The sequence below is a fragment of the Strigops habroptila genome, chromosome Z (genome assembly GCF_004027225.2).
Source record: "Strigops habroptila isolate Jane chromosome Z, bStrHab1.2.pri, whole genome shotgun sequence".
NCBI lineage: Eukaryota > Metazoa > Chordata > Aves > Psittaciformes > Psittacidae > Strigops > Strigops habroptila.
In genome coordinates, this window is record NC_044302.2 from 35,963,249 (window position 1) to 35,988,465 (window position 25,217).

Genomic DNA, 25,217 nt, shown 5'->3' on the forward strand with positions numbered 1-25,217 from the left:
TACAACCAACCAAAATTCAGTAAAAAGTCACAGGTGCTCCATTAGCTCCATTTTGCGCAAATAGTTCAGTGAACCATACTGAACTGTAGCAAATTATCGTCAACGAGTCCTGGCCTCATGGCTGCTTTGAAGTTCTGCCTAAATAAAAGCTATCTTCAACATGACAAGGCCAGGATCTGTACTTCTTTAATTTTATTTTCTTCCCCTCTCTATATAATAAGTCTTATATTAAAACCTGTCCTGGATTCAGCTGTTAACAGTTATTTTTCTCCTTCTTAGCAGCTGGTGCAGTGCTGTGGTTTTGACTTTAGTCCGAGAACAGTGCTGATAACACACCAATGTTTTTAGTTGTTGCTAAGTAATATTTACTCCGATTAAGGACTTTCCAGTCTCTCAATGCTCTGTCAGTGAGGAGGGGCACAAGAAGCCAGAAGGAAGGAGATACAGGGCACCTGACTCAAACTAGCCAAAGGGGTATTCCATACCACAGCACATCATGCCCAGTATATAAACTGGGGGGAGATACCTAGAAAGCCCAGATCGCTGCTCAGGTTGGGCTGGTTATCTGTCAGCGGGTGGTGAGCAACTGTATTGTGTATTTGTGTTTATTGTTTTCTTTTCCTTTTCCCCTTTTAGTTTTATATTCTCTCCCCTTGTTATTTCCCTTACCATTATTGTTATTGGTGGTAGCAGTAGTAGTTTTGTATTATACCTTAGTTACTGGACTGTTCTTATCTCAACCTGTGGGAGTTACCTTATTTCGATTCTCCTCCCCATCCCTCCGGGAGCAGGGGGGTAAAAGTGGGGAAGCTAGAGAGTCGCTGCGTGGTTTTGAGTTACCGGCTGGGCTTAACTATGACAAAACCCAAAAGACACCACAAGCTACTTTACTTTAAAAATGTATTTAAAGCAGTTGGTATTTGCATAGAGATAAACACAAAAAAGGGGCAGGATCTTAATTACGAAGGATTCCACTACTATGGAAGAAACTCCAGCACTCTCTCACACTCTTAATCTGCCTAAAGTTGTATCAAGCCCTCTATATGATCTCCAGCATCTCCATCAGCTGTTAGCATATATGACCAAGAAGGTACTTGTCCTGTAAAATGAAGTACATGGAGTTTGTTTTTTTCTTCTTCTTAGAACAAGCGTCCATTTGTAAAGTTGTGTAATGCTGCACTTAAATCATGACAGACTATGATGTAATGACCTTGCATAAAAACATGCATGCAAGGACACAATTCTATCATGCAAAAATATTATTTTATTTATGATGCAACATAATTATTTTTGCATTATTATGCAAACTTTTCTGAACTTCTCCCAGATCACTTCAAAGCAAGCATAAAGGTATGGCCAAATTTCAAATTCACCTGAACCTATATACCTAAGTCTTCTCGTCTTCTTGATGGTATATATGAGCTTCTGTTTAGTATTACAGCACTGGAATCAAGATGATTTTCCTTTCTAGCATAGCATGTTGCTGCCAGGAGTGAGTCATCTTAATCACATGCCTTTTTAAGTGGCTGGTTCTTGCTTTTTGAATTGAATAAATTAAGCTTTCTGCAATCCTGGCCTGCTGTGGCCTCTTTTTATCATAACTCAGATAACGACAATAGACAAATGCCTACTTTCTGAGCTGACTTACATTGCCTAAATCTGCAGCTTTGCATCTAAGTTCAGTAGTTATTCCAGTGGAAAAGGGACGTAAGTTTGCTAGTATCCCTTGATCAGAAACAGTCCTTTCTCTGACAATTTTTTTAACCTAGGCCTAAAACACAGCTATCCCTCTAAAACTATGGCTTCTATACTAGCTCGAATACACAGCATGTATGATGCTCTACAACAGAAGAAAAAAAAAAAAAGAGAGGAAAGATGTCCAAGAACTAATAAAACAGTATCCTGGTCCAATCTGCTTTCAAGTGCCTTTTTCTAGAGATGGTCAGAAAACAGTTTGGTTATGTGGTGCATTATGTAATCACTCTAGCAGTCAAGTGCTTCTTTAGAAGCTACTGTACTCTTTATCTAAAACTAAAAAAATCCACAAGTATTTTATTTTTCCTTCAGTAACAAACTTGTCTTTCCTCTAAATTCTTTTCACACCTAAGCTAACTGGTATCTGCTTTCACTTTCAATTTTTAAACAGCTATGTAATAGCAATGTAAAGAATATAAAAGTATACGAATGTGTTTTCAGATTACCTTTAACATTCAGGTTTAATTGTATCCCCCTTCTCTTCATTTTCAAATCACTTACTTTCTTAGGCCTGGATCTTGTATTTATGCACATTTAACCTTAAGCATACAGCTAACAGCATCTCTGCAGGAATGCAGGTAATCCAATGACACTGTTTTCTCTAGCTCTTCACTATGGATCAGGCCTTTGGATAACAAGTTCTTGAGGCTGGAAAGGGCATTTTTAAGGATTTATTCACATCTAGGACAGCAGGGCTTCATTCTTTCCTGAGTCGTCTGAGCAATACTGAAAATGGAGAGGTAATGGACAGAGATAGATGAAAAATCAGCCTAGATTTAACAAATTCTTTAAAGAGGGCCTCGCATATTTCTTATTTTATCTGTAAAGAATGAAAAAAGAGATTAGCTCCAAAAACAGAAAAGTGTATCCATGAACAATTTAGGATTTGGAGAAGCATCCAGAATGAGCATTAGGCCATGCCAGAGTACATGTCTGGCTAGGCTTCAGCATCAGTACTTACCAATTAGTGGGGCTCACACACACGCTCTCTGACTCGTCCATTTCAAGGGCAAAAGAATCATCTGACACTCAACTTCAGTGCTCTGTGCAGTAGGCAATGACACATCTACTCTGCAGTCAAAGGTTTCCCTGACTGTAACTGCAGCAGTGTGACGTTCTGTACAATATCTGCCCATAAATAAACACTTGCACAGCTAGCTTCTGCAGTGCTGCACACTGTTAAGGCTACATTATTGTTAATGCCTTAATGGCCCAATTTAACAGTACCTCACAGGTGTCTGCATAAGTAAAGGTCACACATTCCTCTGCATGCGTAGGAAAGAAGAAAGTTAAGATTTAGAACCCAACCTTCTATCCCCCTACAACATTGTGATGTTCTTGTTTGTTCTGACTGAATATCATTAATTGTTATGTTTTAATGTTCTCTAATGTTCCACATGTAGATCTGGCCAGCCCAAGACATCAGCAGTCCTGAAGAAAGATATTATTTTGCATTTTGCATTGGATCAATTTCTGTTTTGAAAATATTGATTCTTATCAACAACTAAATGTGTAAGAATTACAGGGTGTTCTGTGGGTAGCAGAACTAAAAAGAGAGCTTCCAGTAGGGTTGTATCCTTGTTCTCTGCACCCTCAGACAAAACCCTCACAAGGCAAGAGACAGAACGTGCAGCTGTTTAAACACAACTGTATGTGTGACTGCTGGCTGGCTATTGGGCTGCTGAACAGAACATCTTACAGCTGAGTTGTCTTTTTTTCCACAGTGAGAATTTCTGCTTCTACAAAGCTCATAGTTTTCATTACATCTGTAGGAATATACTTCATTTTCAGATATTTCTTTTTCCTCAGCACTGAAATCAGTTGAAAATGTCCAAAAGGGTTTAGTAACTATGAAAAGGCCTGGCAGCCAGAAAGTCTGATCACAAAGGTTTAGTTTCCTTATGAAAACAGACTAGCAAAAGAATAACTGTAATAATAATTTTAGAAAAAAGAAAAAAAAAGGGGGGGGGGGGGGAAGCTGGAGACATGATTAGATCTTTCACTTAAGCAAAGGTTTAAACCATAGACTTTTTTACACTCTACTTCCATTGAGTGAAACAGATGTGAGGCTTAAAGAATTTCTGGCAAGGGAAAAGTTCTAAAAAAAAAATTTGAAATGCAGAATCTCTGATAATTACCACGTTTAAATAAAACATATTATTATATACATTTGTCATAGCCAGTCTCTGTGTTAACTATGCCTGTTTTCCAGCTGCTTGATTACTCCAGCACCAGCTACCTATTGTCTGCTTCTGGGTTGTAAATACTTCATGGGATATGGGACTATCAATTATTATTTACCATACATTAGGACACTACATAGAGCTTTCAAGTTGTGTTGGTCCTTAGAAGTATTACTAGCTTTAAATATTAAACAAAAATTTAAAGATGGTGCTGATGAAGTAAATCTAGCATTCTTTTAAGCTATTCAGCTACAATTCTGGCATGGCACTCTGCCCATCTTCAGCTTTTCATGGTACTCTTTCCTTCACCACACAACATCAAAGATTTTTTGTTAACTCCAGACACTCTGCATCCTAGTCATCAAAGCGAAAAACCCAGCAACTTTATTGCATGACAGTTTTGATAGCTTGGTTTTTGGAAGTAATTAATGATAATATTCTATTTCCCTTATAGCCATATGCCAAGGAAGTTCCCTATGAAGAACTACAGTGACAGCTCTTTTGGAGAATCAGACCATCACAGGTTTGAGATGTATACAGATCTATTCTCTTGGCTACTCATGTTCCTGCCCATCTGCTGGAGTGGCAAGGTGCCTGCTTGCAGACTGTCATGTCAGTTTCAATAAAGAAAAAAATAACAATTAAAAAATATATAGATAAAGAAAAGCTTCCAGCTGGAAGAAAAAAGCTTCCAGCTGACATAATACTTCCAGCATTCATACTTCCACAAGGAATCCCTCCCGAGACACAGCAATACCATATGCTTCTATCACATAACACCTAGTGACGCTTGTGCCAAACTTCAGTGGCAGAAGAGAGAAGACCATGAGTTCACAACTATCAGGGTAACAGACTATATATAGCAGTGGAAACCTGAGAAGACACTAAGGCAAAATGCGGTGTTCAAACATGTCACAAAGAAGCACAACTGGTATTTACAGCTGGTAAAATCGTGCATCTCTGAAGTCTATCAATTGTAACTGAGATATTCCAATTTGTCTCTTCTAACTCCATATTAAAAGAATAATGTAAAATATTTTTTTTAACTTGTATCTCTTAGGCAGGTGTTTTGGGCATTCTATATTTATTATTCTCCTGGAACCTTCATATCAGTATGTCCACATTAGAATGAAACGATTTCTGATAAGCCCAGATTTAGCATGGGAATTGAAAGGCAAGGTGTTTTAATTCTTGTTTGCATATGATGATAGTAGCAAATATTCAGCAAGAGAGATTTTGCCTTTGTGCAGGAACAGGGAAACTCATTGTTTTCAAACGACTTACACAAGTTGGCATTCTGTAAGCAACACTATGAAGAATGCATGAAAAGTAGATTCGATATATTCCTTCTAGACAAGTTGACTCTAACAGGAAGAAAAGTTGGTTAATGCTTGTTTGACCTATCCTACCTGAATCCAGTGATCAGATCTGCTGAGAAACAAAAGCATTTCCTATAGTTATTTTCTGTAGTCACTTCCTGGGACAGAGCAGTTTTTAAGTTTGAAGTAAATGTAAGTTGGGGCAAAATACCATCACAAAACGCCATATCTGGTTGCTAGCTTAGAGGCAAACTTCCAGAGTAGCTGTATATATTCTAGATTTTAACCAGTTGAGATGGTTAACACACCACCACTACGGAATTACATGTCAAGTCTGGAAATCTGCGCTTATTCCAAACATTTAAATGACTAATTTTAACCTGACCAGGTAACAGCAGAGTCCTCTGTTTTGAAGTCTGAGTGAAACAGCAAGTGCGCATTGCTAAATAAAGCCAGCACTAAATAGTTAAACTGGCCAACAAACATAGTGAAATAGTGACATCTATGTTTGAAGACTGTTTTTATACAGATATGAGGCTACTCTGAAAGGCTGCCAACTTCATGCCAATATCAAGTAATATGTACAGGTCTTACTGTGTCCCAGTGCAGAATCATGACTTGGCTGACGAGGGATCAGATCCACAGCGGAATAGAAGCTCCACAATGCTAAGTGTACTACAGTGGTATCATGTAACCCATGGCTTTGAAGACTAGTTCTCTCTGCCCTGCAAAGGAAGAGTTAAACAAAGGACTACCTATAATGGTCAACAGAAAGGCTACAACAAAAGTCTTATGCTTCCCTTTCCAGAGTTTTGGCATTGTATCTACCCCAGTGAGAAGGTGTATTTGCAAGGAGGCATGGGTATTTGAGGGATCTAGGCCCTCAGTTGACTCAGCCTGGTATTCAATCAATGTGCATGCCTGAATTGCAGCTGGTATGTCCTCAACAGTCCCTAAACACAAACAGCTTATATAGAAAGGACATCTGTGACCAGAGGCTGTTCCAGTCTAAGTTAAAGCAACCAGCTCTTGAGGACAAGTGAAAGCTTGTATCCCATTTTCCTGGGGAATAAATTCATATACACAGGACAATAATTGAAAACCTGTTTGCGTTGCAGTACAGATGAATACCACAGTGTATATTTTATCATTCATAATTCATAGCTCATTATTGCTCTTAGTGAATGGGACAAATATTGTAGATTAATACTGACATTTTTCTTATTGCAGCCTGAAAGGATCTACTAGTCTGCAATTTCCTAATTAAACCGGATGTGCAATTACAGAATGAAAGAAAAGCTCTGATTATCTTAGCCTATGTTAGGCCAACATTTTTCCAGTGAAACTACAATGGTGAGGGTTAATGAGCAGCATTAGTGTAAAATAATGTTAATGCTGTGTTTTACCACCAGCAGATAGCATTATTTCTCAACTGTTGCACCGTCTCACAACTGAACATTTCATTCTCTGAATCACATAGTGCTGCCATCTAAAAAGAAAAATCTCCTGGGATTTTACATCCTAATCAGAAAGAATATATTAAAATAGACTAAAACACGCAAAAGATCAATAGTCATCAAAGAATATTGTAGAGGTGCATGGTAGAAGAAGGAGAGGGAGAAAGAAGGAAAAAAAAATGGATGGGTTAAACTGATTTCCAGTCCTGTGGGCTATCTGCAGTGAGCCAAGGCAATTTCTCCAGCCTGCAGTTTCCTTCCAGCTGCCCTCTTTCCTGAGGACTCAGTGGAAGTAGGTCACAAGATGCATGAATTGTTATGGCAGCTGCAGCCTGCACCTAGCTGCCTCCTTTTGAAGGATCCCTCAAGTATTGTCACTGACTTACTCCAGATTTCACGGAAACATGACAGTTATCATATAAGCAGAAGAGAACTGTACTATATGCATAACTACTTTTTCTGGTCAGGGATTGAGAAATAGGGCTTACTGCTACCATTAGGAAAAACAACATTGCTCACTGACTAGAAAAATTGTCCATCAAACAAACACAGATATGGTCAAAATTTTCTGGATTTAAAAGGGCACCACTTCTTTACTTATTTGTCCAAATTAGGCAATTCCTAAGCACATCAGGATGGGGAACTTCTAGCATGGGCACATGAGGACCAGAAATGGAAATGTCAGAACACTACAGAAAAGGCAAGACGCAAGACTTAAAGTGCTACTTGTTAACTGTCTTGAGGTGGCCATTTTTAAATACTCCTCTCACCAGAAACCTTGTGTGTCTGTTCCGCACATCCCTATGCTTCCATTTCCCCTGCTTCCCAGTGACCCAGAGACACAGTGACTTTCAAGATAAGTCACCTGACCATAGACAGCAGCTCTTACAGTAATGATATGCCAGCACCCTTATCAGGGTGAGAAAAGCTGGCAGAGCAGTGAGTGCAGAGGGAATTATGACAACCTCTTAAACCTATACAGAAGGCAGAACACTGATGCATCACACTGCACCACAACTATGGGCTCCACTCTGACAAAGCCAGAGGAGCCACAATTATGGAACACATCTGCCAAGAAAACCTACTGGTAATCTAAGTACCCAGATGCCCTCTCCTCATTATCCAGACAAAAATAAACAAGCCCTCTGCTGCACAACAGGCCTGGGATCTCTTCCACCCCTTTTCACTAGAAGGTAAAGAACAGGGAACAAACAAGTAGATAGCCCTGGGCCTGTCCAAGTGATGCTGCAAACAGAACACACCCTGCAGAAAAGTTAAGATATTGTATAGTCTTTCTCACTGTTGTCCTGCCTATTTCTACAGGACAAGAAGCAGCATCTTATTCCAAGAAAACAGGAAGAAGGTGTCAAGCAAAACCTAGAAGCCATACTTCAAATGTGCCCAGTGCCAAACGAACTGAACACCCTACTCCTGGCCAGCATACAAAGCACCTTAAGACTGAACTTCAGCGGAAAGAAGAAAACTGCTTTCACAAACCACCCTGAAAAGTTACCAGTACTACCACTACTATGCAGAGGTAATTTAGAGAAACAAATATTTATTATTTTTACTTAGTGCCCAACTTGACTGAGTTTCTCAACAACAAATAAACAGTTCAAAGCCATAACAATGCTGGCAATGATTAGTGGGTTTACGTTTACATAAACTAATGTTTTGGAAATGAAAGCTATTTCTAGAATATGTGAATGTATCAGGAATTAGAGTTAACTTTTCTAAAATGAACATAGTGTGTATACATAGAGTGCCAATATACACACATCTTGCTCTGAAATGAATCAGTCCTCCTACACAAAAATTAACAATCCTTTGGCTTTAAAAGGCCACGTTCTCACAAGCAAAAGCTGGTGCAGCTCAGCTGCACACCAGGCTGCTGAGCAGCATTGTGGACATTCTGTGCCACAACTAACGTGTCATTTTCCTGCACCAGTTTCAAGTTTTCTTCTTAGCTCAAGAGTAAATAGATACATGCTGCTATGGAGACCTCTGCACCAAGCAATTTCTATACTGATTTTCTGTGGCTTTTTCAGTAAGCGTAAGAAGTATTTTATATATACATGAGGAAACATGTTAGCCTAAAATTATATTTAAGGGATCAGTCTGTGAATTGGCACTGGCACATTAGTAAGTGACTTCTCTTTCAGAGATGCTCAGAACACCTGAAAATCTCGTTTACTAACCTGAGCCTGGGTTAGGCTCAGGTTATTTCTTGTACTTATTCCTACCAAATTTTCAGTCATAGAAGTACCACAAAAGAAAGAGTCAGCTGGGGGATTCACATCACAGAGGGGAAAAGACATTTGTTCAAAACCTCTTTTTCCTCCAGGATAACCTAGCCTATTGCCTTGTTTATAGTGAAAGAAATAGAACAGGAAGGAAAAACCCTTCACCCTAAGGAAACAAGCTCCAAATGCAATCCACCAGACTTGTGATATAGAGTGGCTAAAGAAATTTCTGAAGTTTATCGCATATCACATACCACATCTGAGTCATCACATATTTAAAGGAATCCTCAAAGTTCCAGTATTTTACTGGGTTTCATGACTAAACATAGTTATTCAGGCTACTAATAGAAACTGAGAGACACTTCAGAAGAGCCTGCACAAGTCAGTTGACTAGGCAAATACAATGGGCAAACAAATTCAGTAACAACAAACAAAACCAAGTACATTGGAGAAAAAATTTCACTGGTTGGAGTCCTAAAATGTTTTCAATTAATATTATCAGTTCTGAAGGAAACTGGCCTGTCACTATAGCCCAGTGAAGACCTTTAGTCAATGAACAGTACTGTAAGGAAAAGGAAGGGAAACAGTGAAGTCTGTCTGTGAACGGAAGATGTAATAAAAATAATACAGTGCTTCTGTAGTTGTGCAGACTCAGCTGCAATTTTGCATGCCGTCACCAGGTGCTGTATCTCAAAACAGGTGGAATTACTTCCTAACAAGCTCAGGAAAATGTAAGAAGAATTATGAAAAAGAGAGCCTGAAAGACAGGAGTGCCTCTCTTCCATGGAAAACTGGTAATAACACGTACAATAACAAGAGCATAGATCATGGAAACTTGTTCATCCTGCCGCATAATACAAGAACATAGAACCGAATAACAGGCAAGAAACTGAGTATTAAACAATTTTCTCATTCAAACTGCAAATACACTATGACCTATGTTAGCATGAGGAGCCACTAAGACAAGAGTTTAGCAAGATACAGCCATTTCTTCAGCTCTCCAGAGTAAATGGAATACTGCTAATTGATCTTAAAACACTTTGACAGCTAGAGCAAGCTTCATGCTTCTGGAGTTTAGTCAGTCTCTAACAGTCTCATCATCTACAGGTGACTTCACATTGACCTATTGCCGGCTTCATACCGTTCCCCTAATTCAACTGGTACTGACAAAAGACAAGTGATCTGCTATACAGACAATGCTGCACTCAAGTAATCCCTATGATTCTAGCAACTAGCAGAAACTTGGCATTATTCTCCTGTACCCATTCCTCGGCATTCTTGGCATTACACTGACCTCTGGTGGGTGGCAGGAGAAAAATGCAAAGAAATGAGGCAGACAAAAAGCTAAGGAAATCATACTTTGGTGGGAATTCAGCGAGGGCATGCAGAAAGCCTAGTATTGAAAGCGCTCCAAATCACTCCAGACAACAGGGCAGGAGCAGTATCACACTAATGACTCACTGCTCACGAAGCACTTCAAAGATACTTAGCTTCTACTCACAATGCTCCCTCGAGATACTTTATCAACTTGTTAGGATTTCCTATAACATCACTAAAATAGTGTTCATACAGCAGACACTTACTCTATATGAGGAGAAGAAAGAAAGAAAAGAATAGGTGGATCTGCAAGCTTTCTGTCCAACACAAATCCCATCTTAAAATGTGTATATTGAACTCTAACCTTTCTTGAGTCTACTAAGGTTATATTTAACCATTTCTGATCATTTTATTTTCTTCTTTGCTCATTTTAATTGTGCCCAAAGCCAAATCATTTGTTTTTAGGAGTCCTGATAGTTTCAGTGACCATGTAGCATGCTGCCACAAATATTGGCACCAACAAAACTCATCCAGTAATTACCTGATGCTGGGAAAAGGAACAAGAGGCCACAAGCCAGCAAGGGAAGGATCTGGTTTTCTTGCTGAAGAAAGCACAACAGGGAATTACACCCTTATAAGTTGGTGTTGGAATTCACTCGGGAAAACTACGCACACACCCAAAGCGGAACAAAACAAGATGTTCATCACAGATTCAGTTTTTGACTGCTTATTAGTGTCCCAGGTAATCAATGACTACTGAAACGGATGAGGAGCCAGAGCTGTTTGTACTGCACTGCCCTTGCAGAGTGACACTGAATACTGAGTTTGGTCAGATTATTAACTTCACTCTCCCTTGCATGTAGTGGCAAATTTATCTATCATAAGAACCTATCATAATTTGACATGACATTTCGGGGGGGGGAGGAATTTCGGGCTCTCATCTGAGAATGTCAGTTGCCAGCTGTTGAATTATACTTTGATCAAAGAAATAAGAGTGAATTAAGAGATTGTGGCTGCTTTGCAGTACTTTCTAGGACTAAAGTCCTAAAGTCAATGCCATCAAAAGCCTAAATAGGCTCTTTCAGTGCTAACTTGTCAGAAATATTCTCAGGTCTTATAAAATACTTCAGTAGTAAGAAGAGGTCTTTAATGCATGCTCAGGAAGTGCTCAACAATATTCAAACAGAAAGGGAAAACCTCAGTTTAGGTAGCTGGTAAGACTCATCCAGTGCTGGGTTCTAAGAAGCCCAGTGGAGCTGGGAAACACAACTCCTGTCCTCAACTACCTTGCCACTGGAAGACTGCAGAGCCAGTCACGAGCTGGCTTTATGGATTTAAAAGAAATTGGTGGAGAAGTATACACCCGTGAATGTAGACATTACCACCATTCCCTGCTATACTTTCATTTGGTAGGTAAGTTTTTCCATCCTAAATAACTGCAGGGTCAAGTTCTCCCCTTGTGCCCTGTGGCTAAGTTGACAGTCTGGGAAGATCTAGGTTAGATATAAGAAAGTTTAAACTCATTCCCCCTTGTCCTGTTGCTACAGTCCCTGATGGAGAATTGCTCTCCAGCATCCTTGTAGGCCCCCTTCAGATACTGGAAGGCTGCTATGAGGTCTCCACACAGCCTTCCCTTCTCCAGGATCAACAGCCCAAACTTTCTCGGCCTGTCTTTGTATGGAAGGTGCTCCAGTCCCCTTATCATCCTCGTGGCCCTCCTCTGGACTCGCTCCATGTCCTTCTTATGTTGAAGACGCCAGAACTGCACACAGTACTCCAAGTGGGGTCTCACGAGAGCAGAGCAGACGGGCAGGATCACCTCCTTCGACCTGCTGGTCACGCTTCTTTTGATGCAGCCCAGGATACGGTTGGTTTCTGGGCTACGAGCTCACACTAAGGCCACCTCATGCTAGGTTTCTCACCAACCAACACCCCCAAGTCCTTCTCTGCAGGGCTGCTCTGAATCTCTTCTCTGCCCAACCTGTAGCTGTGCCTGGGATTGCCCCGACCCAGCTGCAGGACCTTGCACTTGCTTGGTTAAACTTCATGAGGTTGGCATTGCCCCGCCTCTCAAGTATGTCAAGGTCCCTCTGGATCCCATTCCTTCCCTCCAGCGTATCAAGCAAACCACATAACTTAGTGCCATCGGCAAATTTGCTGAGGGTGCATCAATCCCACTGTCCATGTCGCTGACAAAGATGTTGAAAAGGATCAGTCCCAACACCAACCTCTGAGGGACACCACTCGTTACTGGTCTCCAATTGGACATTGAGCCACTGACCACAACTCTTTGCATGCGGCCAGCCAGCCAGTTCTTTATCCACTGAGTGCTCCATCTATCAAACTGATGCCTCTCCAATTTAGAGACAAGGATGTGACAAACGCTTTGCACAAGTCCAGGTAGATGGCGTCAACTGCTCTACCCCTGTCCATCAGTTCTGCAGTCCCATCATAGAAGGCCATCAAACTGGTCAGGCAGGATTTCCTCTTAGTGAAGCCATGTTGGCTGTCACCAACCACCTCATTGCTTTTCATGTGCCTTAGCATGTTTTCCAGGATAAACTGTTCCAAGATTTTGCCAGGCACAGAGGTGAGACTGACTGGTCTGTAGTTCCCCAGGTCTTCCACCTTCCCCTTCTTGAAAATGGGGGTTGTATTTCCCTTTTTCCAGTCATCAGGAACTTCACCTGACTGCCAGGATTTTTCTAATATGACAGACAGCGGCTTAGCAACTTCATTCTCCAGCTCCTTCAGGACCGGCGGATGGATTTCATCAGGTCCCCCGGGCTTGTGCACATTCAGGTTCTTAAGATGATCTCGAACCTGATCCTCTCCTACAGTGGGCCTAAGGTCTTCATTCTCACAGTCCCTGCATCTGCCTTCCAAGACTTGGGTGACGTGGTCAGAGCACTTGCCAGCGAAGACTGAGGCAAAGAAGTCATTAAGAACCTCAGCCTTCTCCAAATCCAGGGTGGCCAGTTCTCCCGGTAGCTTCCGGAGAGAGCCCACGTTGTCCCTAGTCTGTCTTTTATTGGCTACGTACCTACAGAAGCCTTTCCTGTTATCTTTCACATCCCTTGCCAGACTTAATTCTAACTGGGCCTTTTGCCAGCTTTCCTGACCTGGCCCCCCGCTTCCCGCTCAACGCCCCTCCGTTCTTCCCAGGCCGCCGCCCCCCCGCGCCGCTGCAGCTCTCCCAGCCTCGCTGCTGTAGGGCGCGCCCGCGCGGCTCTCCGCACGCTCACAGGACGGAGGCCGCGCCCCGCCTCCGTGCCAGCCTCGACGCGCGGGCCCTGGGCCGCGGGGGGAAGTGTTGGCGCGCGTGCCCCTCCCTCCCCCGCGCGGGGTATTGGTTCAGCCCTCGTGAGGCACGCTGGGAGCGGCGCGTGGAGATGCGGCTTCCCTGCGCAGGCGGCGGCGGCGGTGGCGGCCGTGGTTGGAGTCCTGCGCCCGGCGCCCGCTGGCCGCCGGAACGCGACCGCCTGAGCTGAGCGGCGGCCGGCCGCGGTGGTGCTCGCGGGAGAGGTAGGCCGGGCGCGGCGGAGGCCCGGGGCGGCAGTGGCGGCAGCCCTCCCGAAAGCCTCGGTCTGCTGTCCCCGCTGTGCGAGATGCAGAGGGCACGGGGCTGGAGTGCCAGGGAGTGAGGGGAGTGGCCGGGCCGCTTTAGGGCGCGAACGGCCTTTCCTTCCACCCGCATTGTCTTGTTTCCATGAAGCAAAGCGTTAAGTGACTTGGTGACCATTCTCTAGAGCTTCTGGGTTCGAGAGTTACTTTATAGGCTTCTCGCAGCTTCTTGGGTGGCCTTGCCAAAAGCTCAGCTTTTGGAAGAGCGAGCCTTCTCGTTCCTTTATATAGATAAGTTGTATTGAACTCTTTTAGGCAGGATTTTGCTGTGCGGCCAGCACTGCATCATAGAATTAACTGGGTTGGAAAAAACCTTTAAGATCATCAAGTCCAGCTGCCAAGTTCACCACTAAACCGTGTCACTAAGGGCCTCATCTACGCGTTAATGGTCTTAAATGCACGATATCTGTAGATAGAAGGACCACCCATTTTAAAGGAATACTTCTGTAATGTGGAAGGCATGAGTAGGGCTGATGTACTGTGCCTGGCTTTCTGAGATGATGGGTTACTGCATAATTCCTGGTTGCTGTAGCAGTAGCAGGCCACTAGAACTCATGTATTAGAGTGGCCCTAAATCTTAAAAAGTGTGCAGGGTGGACATAGAATGCAGTGTGGCATAGAATCTGTTGTCTGTGCTTTGAAATTAGCCAGTTGTTTCGTCTGTTTCTCTTTGGGCTCCTTGTTCTGTTGGTGTGTCTCAGTCACTCTTGCAAGTGAAATTGTGTTCCACCTTTTCTTTCAGATGAAAGTAGTGAAAGTCTGTCAGTGACCTGAGCAAGCACCAACATGACCACAAGATGTCCCAAGAGCATGGTGTGCTTAGCTGTATCAAATATTTACTCTGTATAGAACATTTACTTGTCAATTTTTAAGTATTTGCCTATGGATGAATTAATTTTTTTCATATGCAGATAATTTAATTTTCCAGAGATGATCAGTTGTAATATTTATTTTTGTGCCTTTGTGTTGCCCATTCATTCCTATCCAGAATGAATGTGGTGTCAAAAAAGGCAAACAGGAATTCTTGCTCAGACTGTTTAAGGAGCTGGTTTTGTAACTTCTCCCTGTTTTTGCAAGAACAGAAAAAAATATTGGTGGAAATTGTATGGTTGAGCAGTTACATGGTAGATTTTATGCTTCTGTATTTTAATATGAAAAAATTGACAGTTATTGAAAGAGGAAAAAAAATTATAACGGCCACTTCCAGCATTTTTTAACTGTCCTCTCTATCATGATAACTTCTTATGTCCGTGCTGCAAGTAATTAGTACATAACATTTCTCCTGCAGTGGCCTCTCAGTTCTCTGTTACAAAAAGGTACCTAGAGCTTCAGAATACTCAACTACAGGAAAGATGAAAATCTGCTTTAATGGGGAAAAAATGTGTTTTGCCTTTGTACATTTTCCTTTTTGTTATTTATATCTGGTGTCAAGAGTGTATAAGGAGAATCCCTCTGTAGGACTATTCAGTATTGGATAACAATGTATTCTACTCTTTTGCTGTACGTAGTATAGTCTTTCCTTGATGCACTTTTGAAAGTGTAAAGTGCATTTTAATATCGCTAGCAGTGGTGGCCCTTATCTTGGGGATTATAGGGCTGTTCCTACCAGAATGCTTAATGCTATGAATGCTTTTTACAGAGTTCTGATGTGTTTTGCTGGAAGTTCAGAAGCTCAGACACAGCCTGTGTGGTGAAAGCCTCTGAGCATGAGAAAGATGTGTAGGAAAGAGTTAAAAAGTACTGAGTGCTCAGCTGTCCTGCAATGGCCTTCATGAGGTGAGTGGCAATAATTTCTTGTGCAGGTGTGTCCTTTGGCCTTGTCTTATCATGAAGCAGACCTTCTGTTGTTGTACAATTGCATGGTGTTTGCAGTAGCGACTTTCAGAATCTGATTGCAGCTCTGGGAAAGCACACCGATTATTTGGCAGCTGCTCACGGGGACAGCATGACAAGCTCTTTAGCCAAGCTGTGCAAACTGAGCTGAGTCAAGTTCTGAAACAAGTCTGTGATCCAATACTTGTCCATGCTTAAGACAGATACTCAGAAACTGGTTTCTCAGCAGCTACCAGACTGTTTGTTCTGGAGTTGTTTAAAGAATACATGCTACTTCCTGATGAGAAATTACTCAAGTAACTTTTGGGGAGAAATTAAACTGGCTTAATTAAAGATTAAAATTAAAGATGTTCAGTATTTTGCATGAGCATGCACATGTTCATACAAAAGTGAACTTGAGTGATGTAAATTCCACATCATCACTGTTGGTTTTCTTGCAGGAAAGAATGTAACAAACAGAAATCTTCAGTGAAGTGATAAAATTCCTTCATGTTTGACCCAGTGCCCTTGAAAATACTAGAATCAGAAAGTTTTATGTACGGAAATATCAAAATCTCCTTGAGCAAACTGAAAAACACAGACACGCTTAATGCTTTATCAGTGCTGTCGATAGAAAACGAACTAGTAAATTTCCTCCCAGACCTTTAGCACCACAGCCACTGGGGATTTTTGCAAGGCTGAAGAGTAAGTGGGCATTCTTTTTATATGAACCTGTTGGATGCCAGGAAGATAAATGTATGTGTAATCCACTATGAGTGATGTATCCAATAATAGGGCTGCTACGTGTTTTTCAACGTAAAATTACTAAATCTCACCCTTCTATTATTGGCTTACTATCTTAACTGTTGTATAATGGACAGACATGTGCAAGAGCTACTACTACAAAACTTTCTGCTCATTGCCACCAGCTAGAAAGTGTGGGTATTGCCACGAACTTGTAATTAGGATATGAAGTCTTGCTTAGACAGGCAAAGAGCCTCTCTTGTAGGTAGGCTCTTTAAAAGTTACATTTGCAGGTTTCAGGGTTTAACTTTGTTCCAGAAGAATGAAGGGAGAAGTTGGTCCTTGTAGCTTTGTACCGGTCTCAGGGCTCTAGAAGATGTTACTGAAAACAGCTGCGTGCTAAATGTGCCCAATCTCATATTGTGTTTACTTTTTTTCCCTAGGAAGAACTGTTGGAACCAGCCTGAGACCAATGGCAGTCTATGCAAGACTACTCCATAAGAAACAAAAATTTGTTCAAAAGACTGAATATTGAGCTTACATGCAGTTAACAGGAAATGCTTTTAACTGTATTGGGGCAGTATCTGGTAATGTTTGTATAGGGAAAAACATAAAGATTTATAATGTTTCTGTTCTTAGAATTTCTATCTTCGCTAAGCTATAGAAGCAGTTGCTTCTGTTTGACAGCTCTGACTCCCTCCGTGTTGTTTTTGGTTCAGTCCACCCCTTTGGAATAAATAAAATGTATGAGCTATTAAGTGGATGGGAGGTGATCACTGAAACGGTGCTTTCTTGTAGTACTTGGAGATTGGGTTAGCTGAGACTTGTATTCTGGTGAGGAAAAGCAGAAATTGAAGTTCAGCATATATGGGTTTAAAAATAGGAGGAAAGGTACTTCTCCCAATATTGAAAACTGCAAGCTTGGGTTTATTATTACCTTTATCAGCTGCATAATATGGTACTTTAATGAAACTTGAAATAGAGTGAAATACTGTAAGGATAAAAACTGGAATTCCTGGGTGGTTTTTCAGGAAGACTTACGATAAATGTATTTTGTTAGAAGAGCAAGTGCTGAAATTACCTACCTTGCACTGTCTGATTTTTTTCAATACTGAATGCACATAAATTGCTAATGCAAAGTAAAAGCATAAGGTTTTGGTTTGTCATGAGGGAAGGATGTTTGGACAAGAGTAATTCATTTTTTAGCAATCCAACATGTAATTACTGGATGCACTTAAAAGTTTAGGGCTTCTGTTAGGGATTATATTCCCTGAAGATACCATCTGTTCAGCAGTGGTGCTCATGGGTCTTTGTTCTTAAAGTGCAAGACTGGCAGGAGTAGCTTTTAAGACTTTCAACTCTCGAGAGCAGCAGCTAATGCCTAATGATGGCTGTCTAAAATGTTAATTCCTTTTCAGCAAAAAAACTAGAATCTTAAGCTTCGGTGTGTAATACTGGTTTCATTGTATGGTGAAACAAAAGAAAAAAAGTGAGGTAGAGGGAGGAACAGATAGATATAAGGGGCACCAATTACTAAAATGGTAATGTTCGTAAACATTTAGTATGGTTTTTAGCATTAGGACTGTCTTTTAGTTTTTATGAGTGGATAACTGGTCTGTACACTTGAAAAAAACCTCAAGACTCCTTCATTTTTTTCCCCCCTTCCTGTGTTTTAATGAACACAATGTCTGATAGACTGTTCAAATTGATAGTATTAAAAAGTAGAAAGGAGGACATATTCTGAGGTGGTCTAGGGGAGTGGTTTTCTTCACTCTTCTGTTGGGTCTGGCTGCAGTGGAGTTAATTTTCCCCACAGCAACTCTCACAGTGCTGTGCTGTGTAACAGATGATAACACTCTAGTGTTCTGGCTGCTGCACCAAGGCTGTCTCTCCAGTGTTCCCCCCTCACCAGGACGATGGGGGCAAGCAAAATCTTGGGAAGGGACACAGCCAGGACAGCTGACCCCAACTGGCCGAAGGGATATTCCATACTGCATGATGTTGGCTTAGCAATAAAAGCTAAGAGAAAGGACTGGGGGGCAGCATTTATTATTATAAAGTTTGTCTTCTAGAGCAACCACTACATGTACTGAAGCAGTACTTCCCAGGAAGTGGCTGGACATCACTTGCTGAGGGGCTGTAGAGAATAAATCTTTTGTTTTCATTTGCTTTTGCTGTATTAAACTGCATTTATCTTGACCCATGAGGTTTGGGGGTTTTCCATTTGATTTTCTCTCCCTCCTGTCCGGCTGAGGAGGGAAGTGATAAAGCAGCTTGGTGGGCACCAGATGTCCAGGCAGAGTAAACCCACCACAACTCCTCTCAAGGAGGCAAACACAGGAAAGAAATTTATACAGGCGCATGAAGGCGAGAGCATCTCCCACACTGGCTCTGCATCTGTATGGTTACATAGTGTGCTGTTGCTTTCTGGTGAGTTTTAGCTAAGAAAGGCAACAGTAGTGTGGATATGCAGTTGAAGTGTAAAACTTATGCTGATGACTTTCTGCTATGAATTCAAATAGTTAATCTGGAGAAGCTGTAGCCTAAAGTATATTTTAATTGGTCCGACACCTGTTTTTACCAGAGGGTGCTGTCAAATGAATTTATGTTTCTGAAGGCTTTGCTCATTTGCATAATGTAAATAAGACACACAGGCAACCATGGAATGCCCTAAAAATTCAAGTTTTACTTGACTTTTAAATAACCTGGACACAAGTATTGGCACAGCCATCTATCAAACTCCATTTAAAATAAAGTATGCAGTCGCTTCCTGAATACTTAATCTACATAGAACATATGCATCACTTTGATGTTTGTGTATGTTGTTTTCAAACATCTTTCTAGGGAGCTTTGAATTAAAACAGGTTTCCCCAAAAGAAAATCTGTCGTCTATTCAGTTCAATATTCACCTGTATAAAGACAACTGATTTGGCAACTTAAATGGCTGTTGGGTAATTTTTTTCCTAACCAAAATCATTATAATGAACTCGATTAGAATATGAGTTGCAGGTTCAGTTGATATTGGTAAGAAGTGCAGTGTAGAGAACAGCAGGTCAAGGCTGGCTCCAAATGAAAGAAACCAGCTAACAAGCAAGGGGACCTATATGGATTATATAAAAACCACTTTTGTGGTGTGGTTAGCAAGCCCTCTTTATTGTATAAAACACATGTTTTGCAAAGAGGTGTATCTTTATGTTGTAGGTGTTGCTAATTAGTAAGTGAGTTCCATAACTTACCTATTCTTAGCACTTAGGCAAGTCTCAGAAAAGGTAAACGCAGAGGCACAAAGTTAAAATTGTTGGCCTGAGATCAATTCAGCAAATTAGACACAGAACTAGGGTGAGAACGTCTCAAATAGCAGCCCTTTGACCATGTGAGGACAGGTCTGTATGACATCCAACCCCAGGGTAAACTTTGCCTGACGCGGTTGTACGTTTCCTGTCTTGTCTGACTCAACTAAGGTAAAAGCGTTTTGAACTGACACCCAAACTTTGGGTCTGAAAACAACGGCCTCTAGGCAGTAAGAGCCCTAAGAAAGCTGGGGAAGAGTAGCAACAGTGGAAAGAGCAAGATGTAGCTCAGAGCTGTAAGAGACCAGCCACTTACAGATGTTGTAGGGCTGGTTTAGGGCTACAGAGCATACTGTGACACTGTCCTCAGTGATTGATCACTTTCTCTCTCATAAAAATAAGAAGAAAGGGGGCCTTTCCTCAGATGACTGAGTAAGAGAAGCTTGAAGGGAAAGGGGGCTCGTGTATGAAAGAAGTTTCTTTTACTGTACTACCAGCTGACAGTGACGTCCTTGTCCAAATTTTGCCTTGTTCTGGCACTGACAATGTGCAATACAGGCATTAGGCATTCTTTTGTGGATACAAAATAGTATTGTAGTGCCCCAGACTGAGCATGAGTCTTGCTAAAACCTGCTTCCTATACTGTCGTTGGCGAGAAGATGTCTAACTCAAAACCAGGGCTCTTTCTGTAAATTTCTCATTTAAATGCAAAAAAAAGTTGGCTAAATTACAAAACAACTCTCCCGTGACTTGTTAACTGAATCCTATCACTATCAGACTAGATAGAAGCTTATTTTCTGATGTTGTGGGAAAAGTGAAATACCACAGGCTTGGCTGATGGTATCCGGCAATATTACACAAAAGCATAGGCAAATGACAATATGCAGGAAAACATGAGGTTGGATATAAACCTTAGAAGTTATTTTCTTCCTGATCAATATTTGAGAATTGGTAAGATATGCACACTATGTACAGATGATTTTCAAAATAATAACACCAGAAATCCTCCTAAAATAGTAACTATGTTCTCCGTGCCTGTGCCTGAGGAATGCAGAATAATGGTAATGACTTAGCAACAAACTACAAGCAGGTGTATAATGGCCCAGTTTGGAACACCTTCTTGAAGAAATCACATTCACTGCAGACACTTTAACCAGTGTGGTTTGTTTTATTTCAGTAGTCTTCCAAAAGATTGTGATGCTCTAGATTAATCTCTAAATCTTTGCCACGGTGATGGGGGGTTTTGTGTGTGTGCTTGGTGGGGTTTTGGGTGTTTTGTTTTTTTTTTTTTCTTTTGGCTTGTTTTTTTTTAACTGCTGCTTGTGGGAATATCGTACAAGGTCATAAATAGATCCAAAAGGATAACTTTAAATTGGAGCAATGATAATGAAACTATTTAAGAGACTTAGTTTGAGGAAATACTTCAAGCCAAGGCCAAAAATGTCCTAGGATGAAATCCACAGTAAATCCAGAAAATGCTGAAGAACCTCAATGAAAACAGAATTTTTGTCACAGAGGGGTTTTAAGCTCTTTCTTTCCATTAGATTTGTTCACTGAGACTGAAGAAGAACCAAAATAAGTGATCAAAGAAAAGTATTTATTAAGTGAATCTGCCTCTCCTGACATGATGCAGCATCTCCCAACTTGCAGACCAATCCATACTATGGCAGGAATACACAAACTGTATGGCTACCCTGGCAAGTAGCATCCACCTGACCACCTCAGATCATGAAACAATAAAGAATCAAAAATTTAAGTGGAAAATAAAATTCTTCTCAGTTTTGCTAAGTTAAAATGAGTATTAGTAATTCCATACATCTTGTAAAGCATAACTTTGATGCCTTATTCTCACTCCAGTTCTCAATCGTGCTTTTCTGACAGGGCTGCAGTCCCCTGGTATGGTGTTGCTAGGGGAAGAAGTCACAGGATCACTGCAAATCACTGAAGGCAGTGTGGGTTGAGTTTAAGAAGGACCGAAGTATAAAGGCATATGAGCTACTACAGCCATTTCCAATGTTGTCTGACAAAGTCAATATTTAGTTTGGGGATTACAGTTAGGAAAGGTTACTTTCACAATACAAAGATTTTGCTAAGCTTCTTATTAACTTACTAAGTTAGCAACAACAATAGTCTTATCTGTGTGCTGACTGTGGACAAATGGGAGGCAGAGGAACTACTTTCATCTATTTGCACAAAGTGATAAGGCAAGTGAAGAGCCAGGCATCACTTCAGATATGTTCTAGAAGATAACCCACTCAGTGTGCAGCATCATTTAAACTTACTATTCCTACCATGTCAATAGAAAAAAATTGCAATTATACCTGAAATACTGCCTTTGTCATTTTATCATAGTAGAAATGGCTCAGAGAAAAGTATCACAAGGTACTACCATTGATTATTTCATATAAAAAGAGATTAAGGCAGCCTTTGCTAATCTAGATAGTAAAAAAAAAAAAAAAAAGGCTATTTGCTAGCTGTCTTACATCCTACTCCAGAAGTTTCAGTTAACCAGTACTTAAGTGCCTTGCTAAGCAGTCTTAATACAGTGGGTCAGTACATATTTTCCAGTTTTTTTCCAGTGTGGTTTAATATAAGGTGACAGATGTATTTCTATGGTATGGAATGTTCAATTAAATAGCCCCTCTGTTGCCTCTAAAAGAGCATTCAAAATCGAGAACACTTAAAACTGCCACGGGAAAGTAAGTCTGTATCACCTCTGGAACTCTCTGCTACAGGGTGTTACCAAGTCTACTATTTCTGAGCTAAAGCTGGTCGACTCAACATTTGTATTAACAACATGCGCATCTGTTGTTGTGCTAGGCTAAAATAAACCTTGTAAGAGCTCTAGGCTAAAATAAACCTTGTAATAGCCATCAGTCCTTGTGTCTCAGGACACAAGTTGATCCCCATAATATAAAATTGTCAAGATAATTCTCCCCATATCACACTGTATTGCACAATTGGCCAAAACCATGACTATTTCACTTCTCTTGAATCATCTGGTCCTGATCATGTCAGTTAACAGTCATTTTTTGGAAAAAGGCTATTCGGCTACAGAGCAGACCATCAAGCCTGTTTTGTTGCAGAAAATTCTTTTTTGTTCATTTTTTGGAAATGTAACTGCTGATGATACAATTTTGCTATGACTTTTCTTTTTGGTTGTCTAATTAGGCAGCTTCTCTTCAATGAGTCACAACACTAGAATGGTGTCAGTAATAAAAGAATTGCTTGGCCTTCCCAGCAAGCAGGCTGCCCTTCTGAGTGTCCCAAAAAAATTGCTACCACGTAGACTTCAGTTTCTTTCCTTGCGCACACACACAAATTCTCAGTTTCCAAAGAAGAAAATATATTCACCATCTTCAGTTATGGCAGTCAAGTCTCCACCTTAAAGCATGATACCTGTACAGTTTTTATGATCTTAGTGGTGGGTTTTCCATCAATGTTGTTAGTGGATAGTGGAGATCTTTCTTCTATTAAGCTGTCTTTAGATCCGTTCTGTCTCTGAAGGAAACAAATTAAAACATGTTGTTGAAAAGGTATAGCAGAATTTAAATACTGTGTTTTGATAACTGCTTCTATGACAGCCTTAGCTAAGGATACAGCAATTTGTGTATGTATACGCGCACCAGGAATATTAAAGCCTCTACATTTATTTGATCAAACAGAACTTTTCCCCTCTCTTGCCTCCTCTCTCCCCTGCCAGCTGCTGCCCTCTGTGCTATTTGGATTCACATTCCCTGTTCAGGAAATGTCACAACTAATTATATGATTATTCAGCAAAGCACTGCAAGCAAGCACTCACAAGGAATTAATGGCCACTGTTGTGAGGGGGCTTGGGGCAGAGGGCAAAAAGAGGTGTTTGTGGACACTGAACATTGTAACATTAATTCCTTTCAGGGCATGAATTTAAGCCACACTGTATTCGATAAGAATGGAAATGGAAAGACAGTTTGAATTTTGAACTGGACTCCGTCAGACAAGCTACCTATTTCTACAAAGCATATAAATGTGCTTAGCCTTAAGTGTATCAACTTCACTGCTGCAGCCAAGCCCTTACAGAAACATTAAGGACAGCACCTCTTTTTCAATTTCCACCAGATGCAAGACTACAAATATCCTTGAACTTAATTCCTATCAGATAGTGTGGTAGCCAGCCTTAAAGTGAAAAACACCTGTTTATTGGTTTAAAATTGTTCAAGCTTCAGTTATTCTAACTGCTTATAAGAAAAAATATGATGTTTTGCTGTGCAGTTTCCACACTATATACAATATCAGTATGTGGTTTTGGTATATCTGCATGCCAGATTAACAGACAAGATGACTGGTGTGGGAAGTTAGTTATCTGGAATTCTCCTTTCAAGTTTTGGGTTTCCTTCTGCGCTCTTTTACAATAGACCAGCAAGTGCTTTTTGACTATAATTTGCTTCTCGTATTTTGAGCTTAATAAAACTGTTAAAGCTGAGAGATATGGTACTATAATGTATGATAAAAGCTAATGATTACATTTAAAAGTTCTATCCTTTTCAGTTTTGAGTAACATAAGAAAAAAAAACAAACAATGCTTCAAGCCCAAGCACTGATACTCTGAGACCTCTAAGAAAAGGTGAATAAACAGTAGTAGGTGGTGATTACAACTGCATCACAAGTACACCTACATACTTTAAGAAATTGTGAAAGCTGATTCTCCTGCTGTGGATAACAGGGTATCATATTAAGGGAAGCATCAAACTCGAGTTGGCAAAGAGTCTTCCAGTAGCAGAAGCAAGTGGTTCACAAAGGCATATGCTACAAAACTATGTATATTTGGAAATATAGACAAAGTGCAAATATAACCAAAATATAAAATTTTGAGTCACACTGCTGCTGATAAAACTGCAGCACTAGACATCCCCTTCTCCCTCCAAAAAAATTAAAATTGCAAAGGATGCACTATTGCTAACCTGTTGAGTCAACTGGATGCTGGGACCTCTCGCATCTGAAGGTCGTGTAATAGGCAGTGGAGGCACCAGCTCAGTTTTCGCACTGGAATTACAATATTACAAAATAGGTATTGCTATAGTGAAGTAAACTACAACTGTGCAGAGGAAGAACATTGAAACTGACCCAGACAGCTACACAGATCTGAAAGGAAAAATCCAAAAGGCTTATCACCTGACTTCAGACATTGAAAGCTGTCATGATGATCCTCAGCAATGCACCTTTCAGGGCATTGATAGATCATCCCATCTCTTCTCAAAAGGCCTGTCTCCTTCTGGGCTACAGAGCCAGCCCAACTTCAGGTAAGATGTCACCTGAAAGTGTGGGTGTGCCACACCTCCTTTCAGGGTGCCATTCAGTTAAAACTAGCCTCCCAAGTGGGTGGTATCACCAGGGTACTGCTTTTGATATATAACGCCTTAAGAAAACTGCGAATGGGCTGTCACTTTCCATTTTTAAGTACCCTCTTTACAAATCAGTTTTCTGGAAAAGACTG

At 40.8% G+C, this 25,217-nt stretch overlaps 1 protein-coding gene, 1 long non-coding RNA gene and 1 other non-coding gene across 8 annotated transcripts in view; 2 read left to right on the top strand and 1 right to left on the bottom strand.

Annotated features, from left to right (window-relative positions):
• The first annotated feature begins 13,501 nt into the window (after positions 1-13,501).
• Positions 13,502-18,653, top strand: LOC115619792. The gene is made up of 3 exons (XR_003995127.1): positions 13,502-13,799; positions 15,538-15,674; positions 16,898-18,653. It is a non-coding gene; the product is annotated as an uncharacterized LOC115619792 (long non-coding RNA).
• On the top strand, positions 14,855-14,982 carry LOC115601433. Its single transcript, XR_003989351.1, has one exon. It is a non-coding gene; the product is annotated as a small nucleolar RNA SNORA13 (small nucleolar RNA).
• A 467-nt stretch (positions 18,654-19,120) lies between the features above and the next one.
• The window catches only part of EPB41L4A (erythrocyte membrane protein band 4.1 like 4A), a 119,986-nt gene continuing 113,889 nt past the window's right edge, over positions 19,121-25,217 (bottom strand). For all 6 annotated transcript variants that reach the window (XM_030512659.1, XM_030512663.1, XM_030512661.1 and 3 more), the window contains 2 exons: positions 24,685-24,766; positions 19,121-23,245 (listed from right to left, as the gene is read on the bottom strand). In XM_030512659.1, coding sequence (XP_030368519.1) covers positions 23,117-23,245; positions 24,685-24,766 — 211 coding nt within the window. In that variant the 3' untranslated portion in view covers positions 19,121-23,116. The remainder of the gene's footprint in view (positions 23,246-24,684; positions 24,767-25,217) is intronic.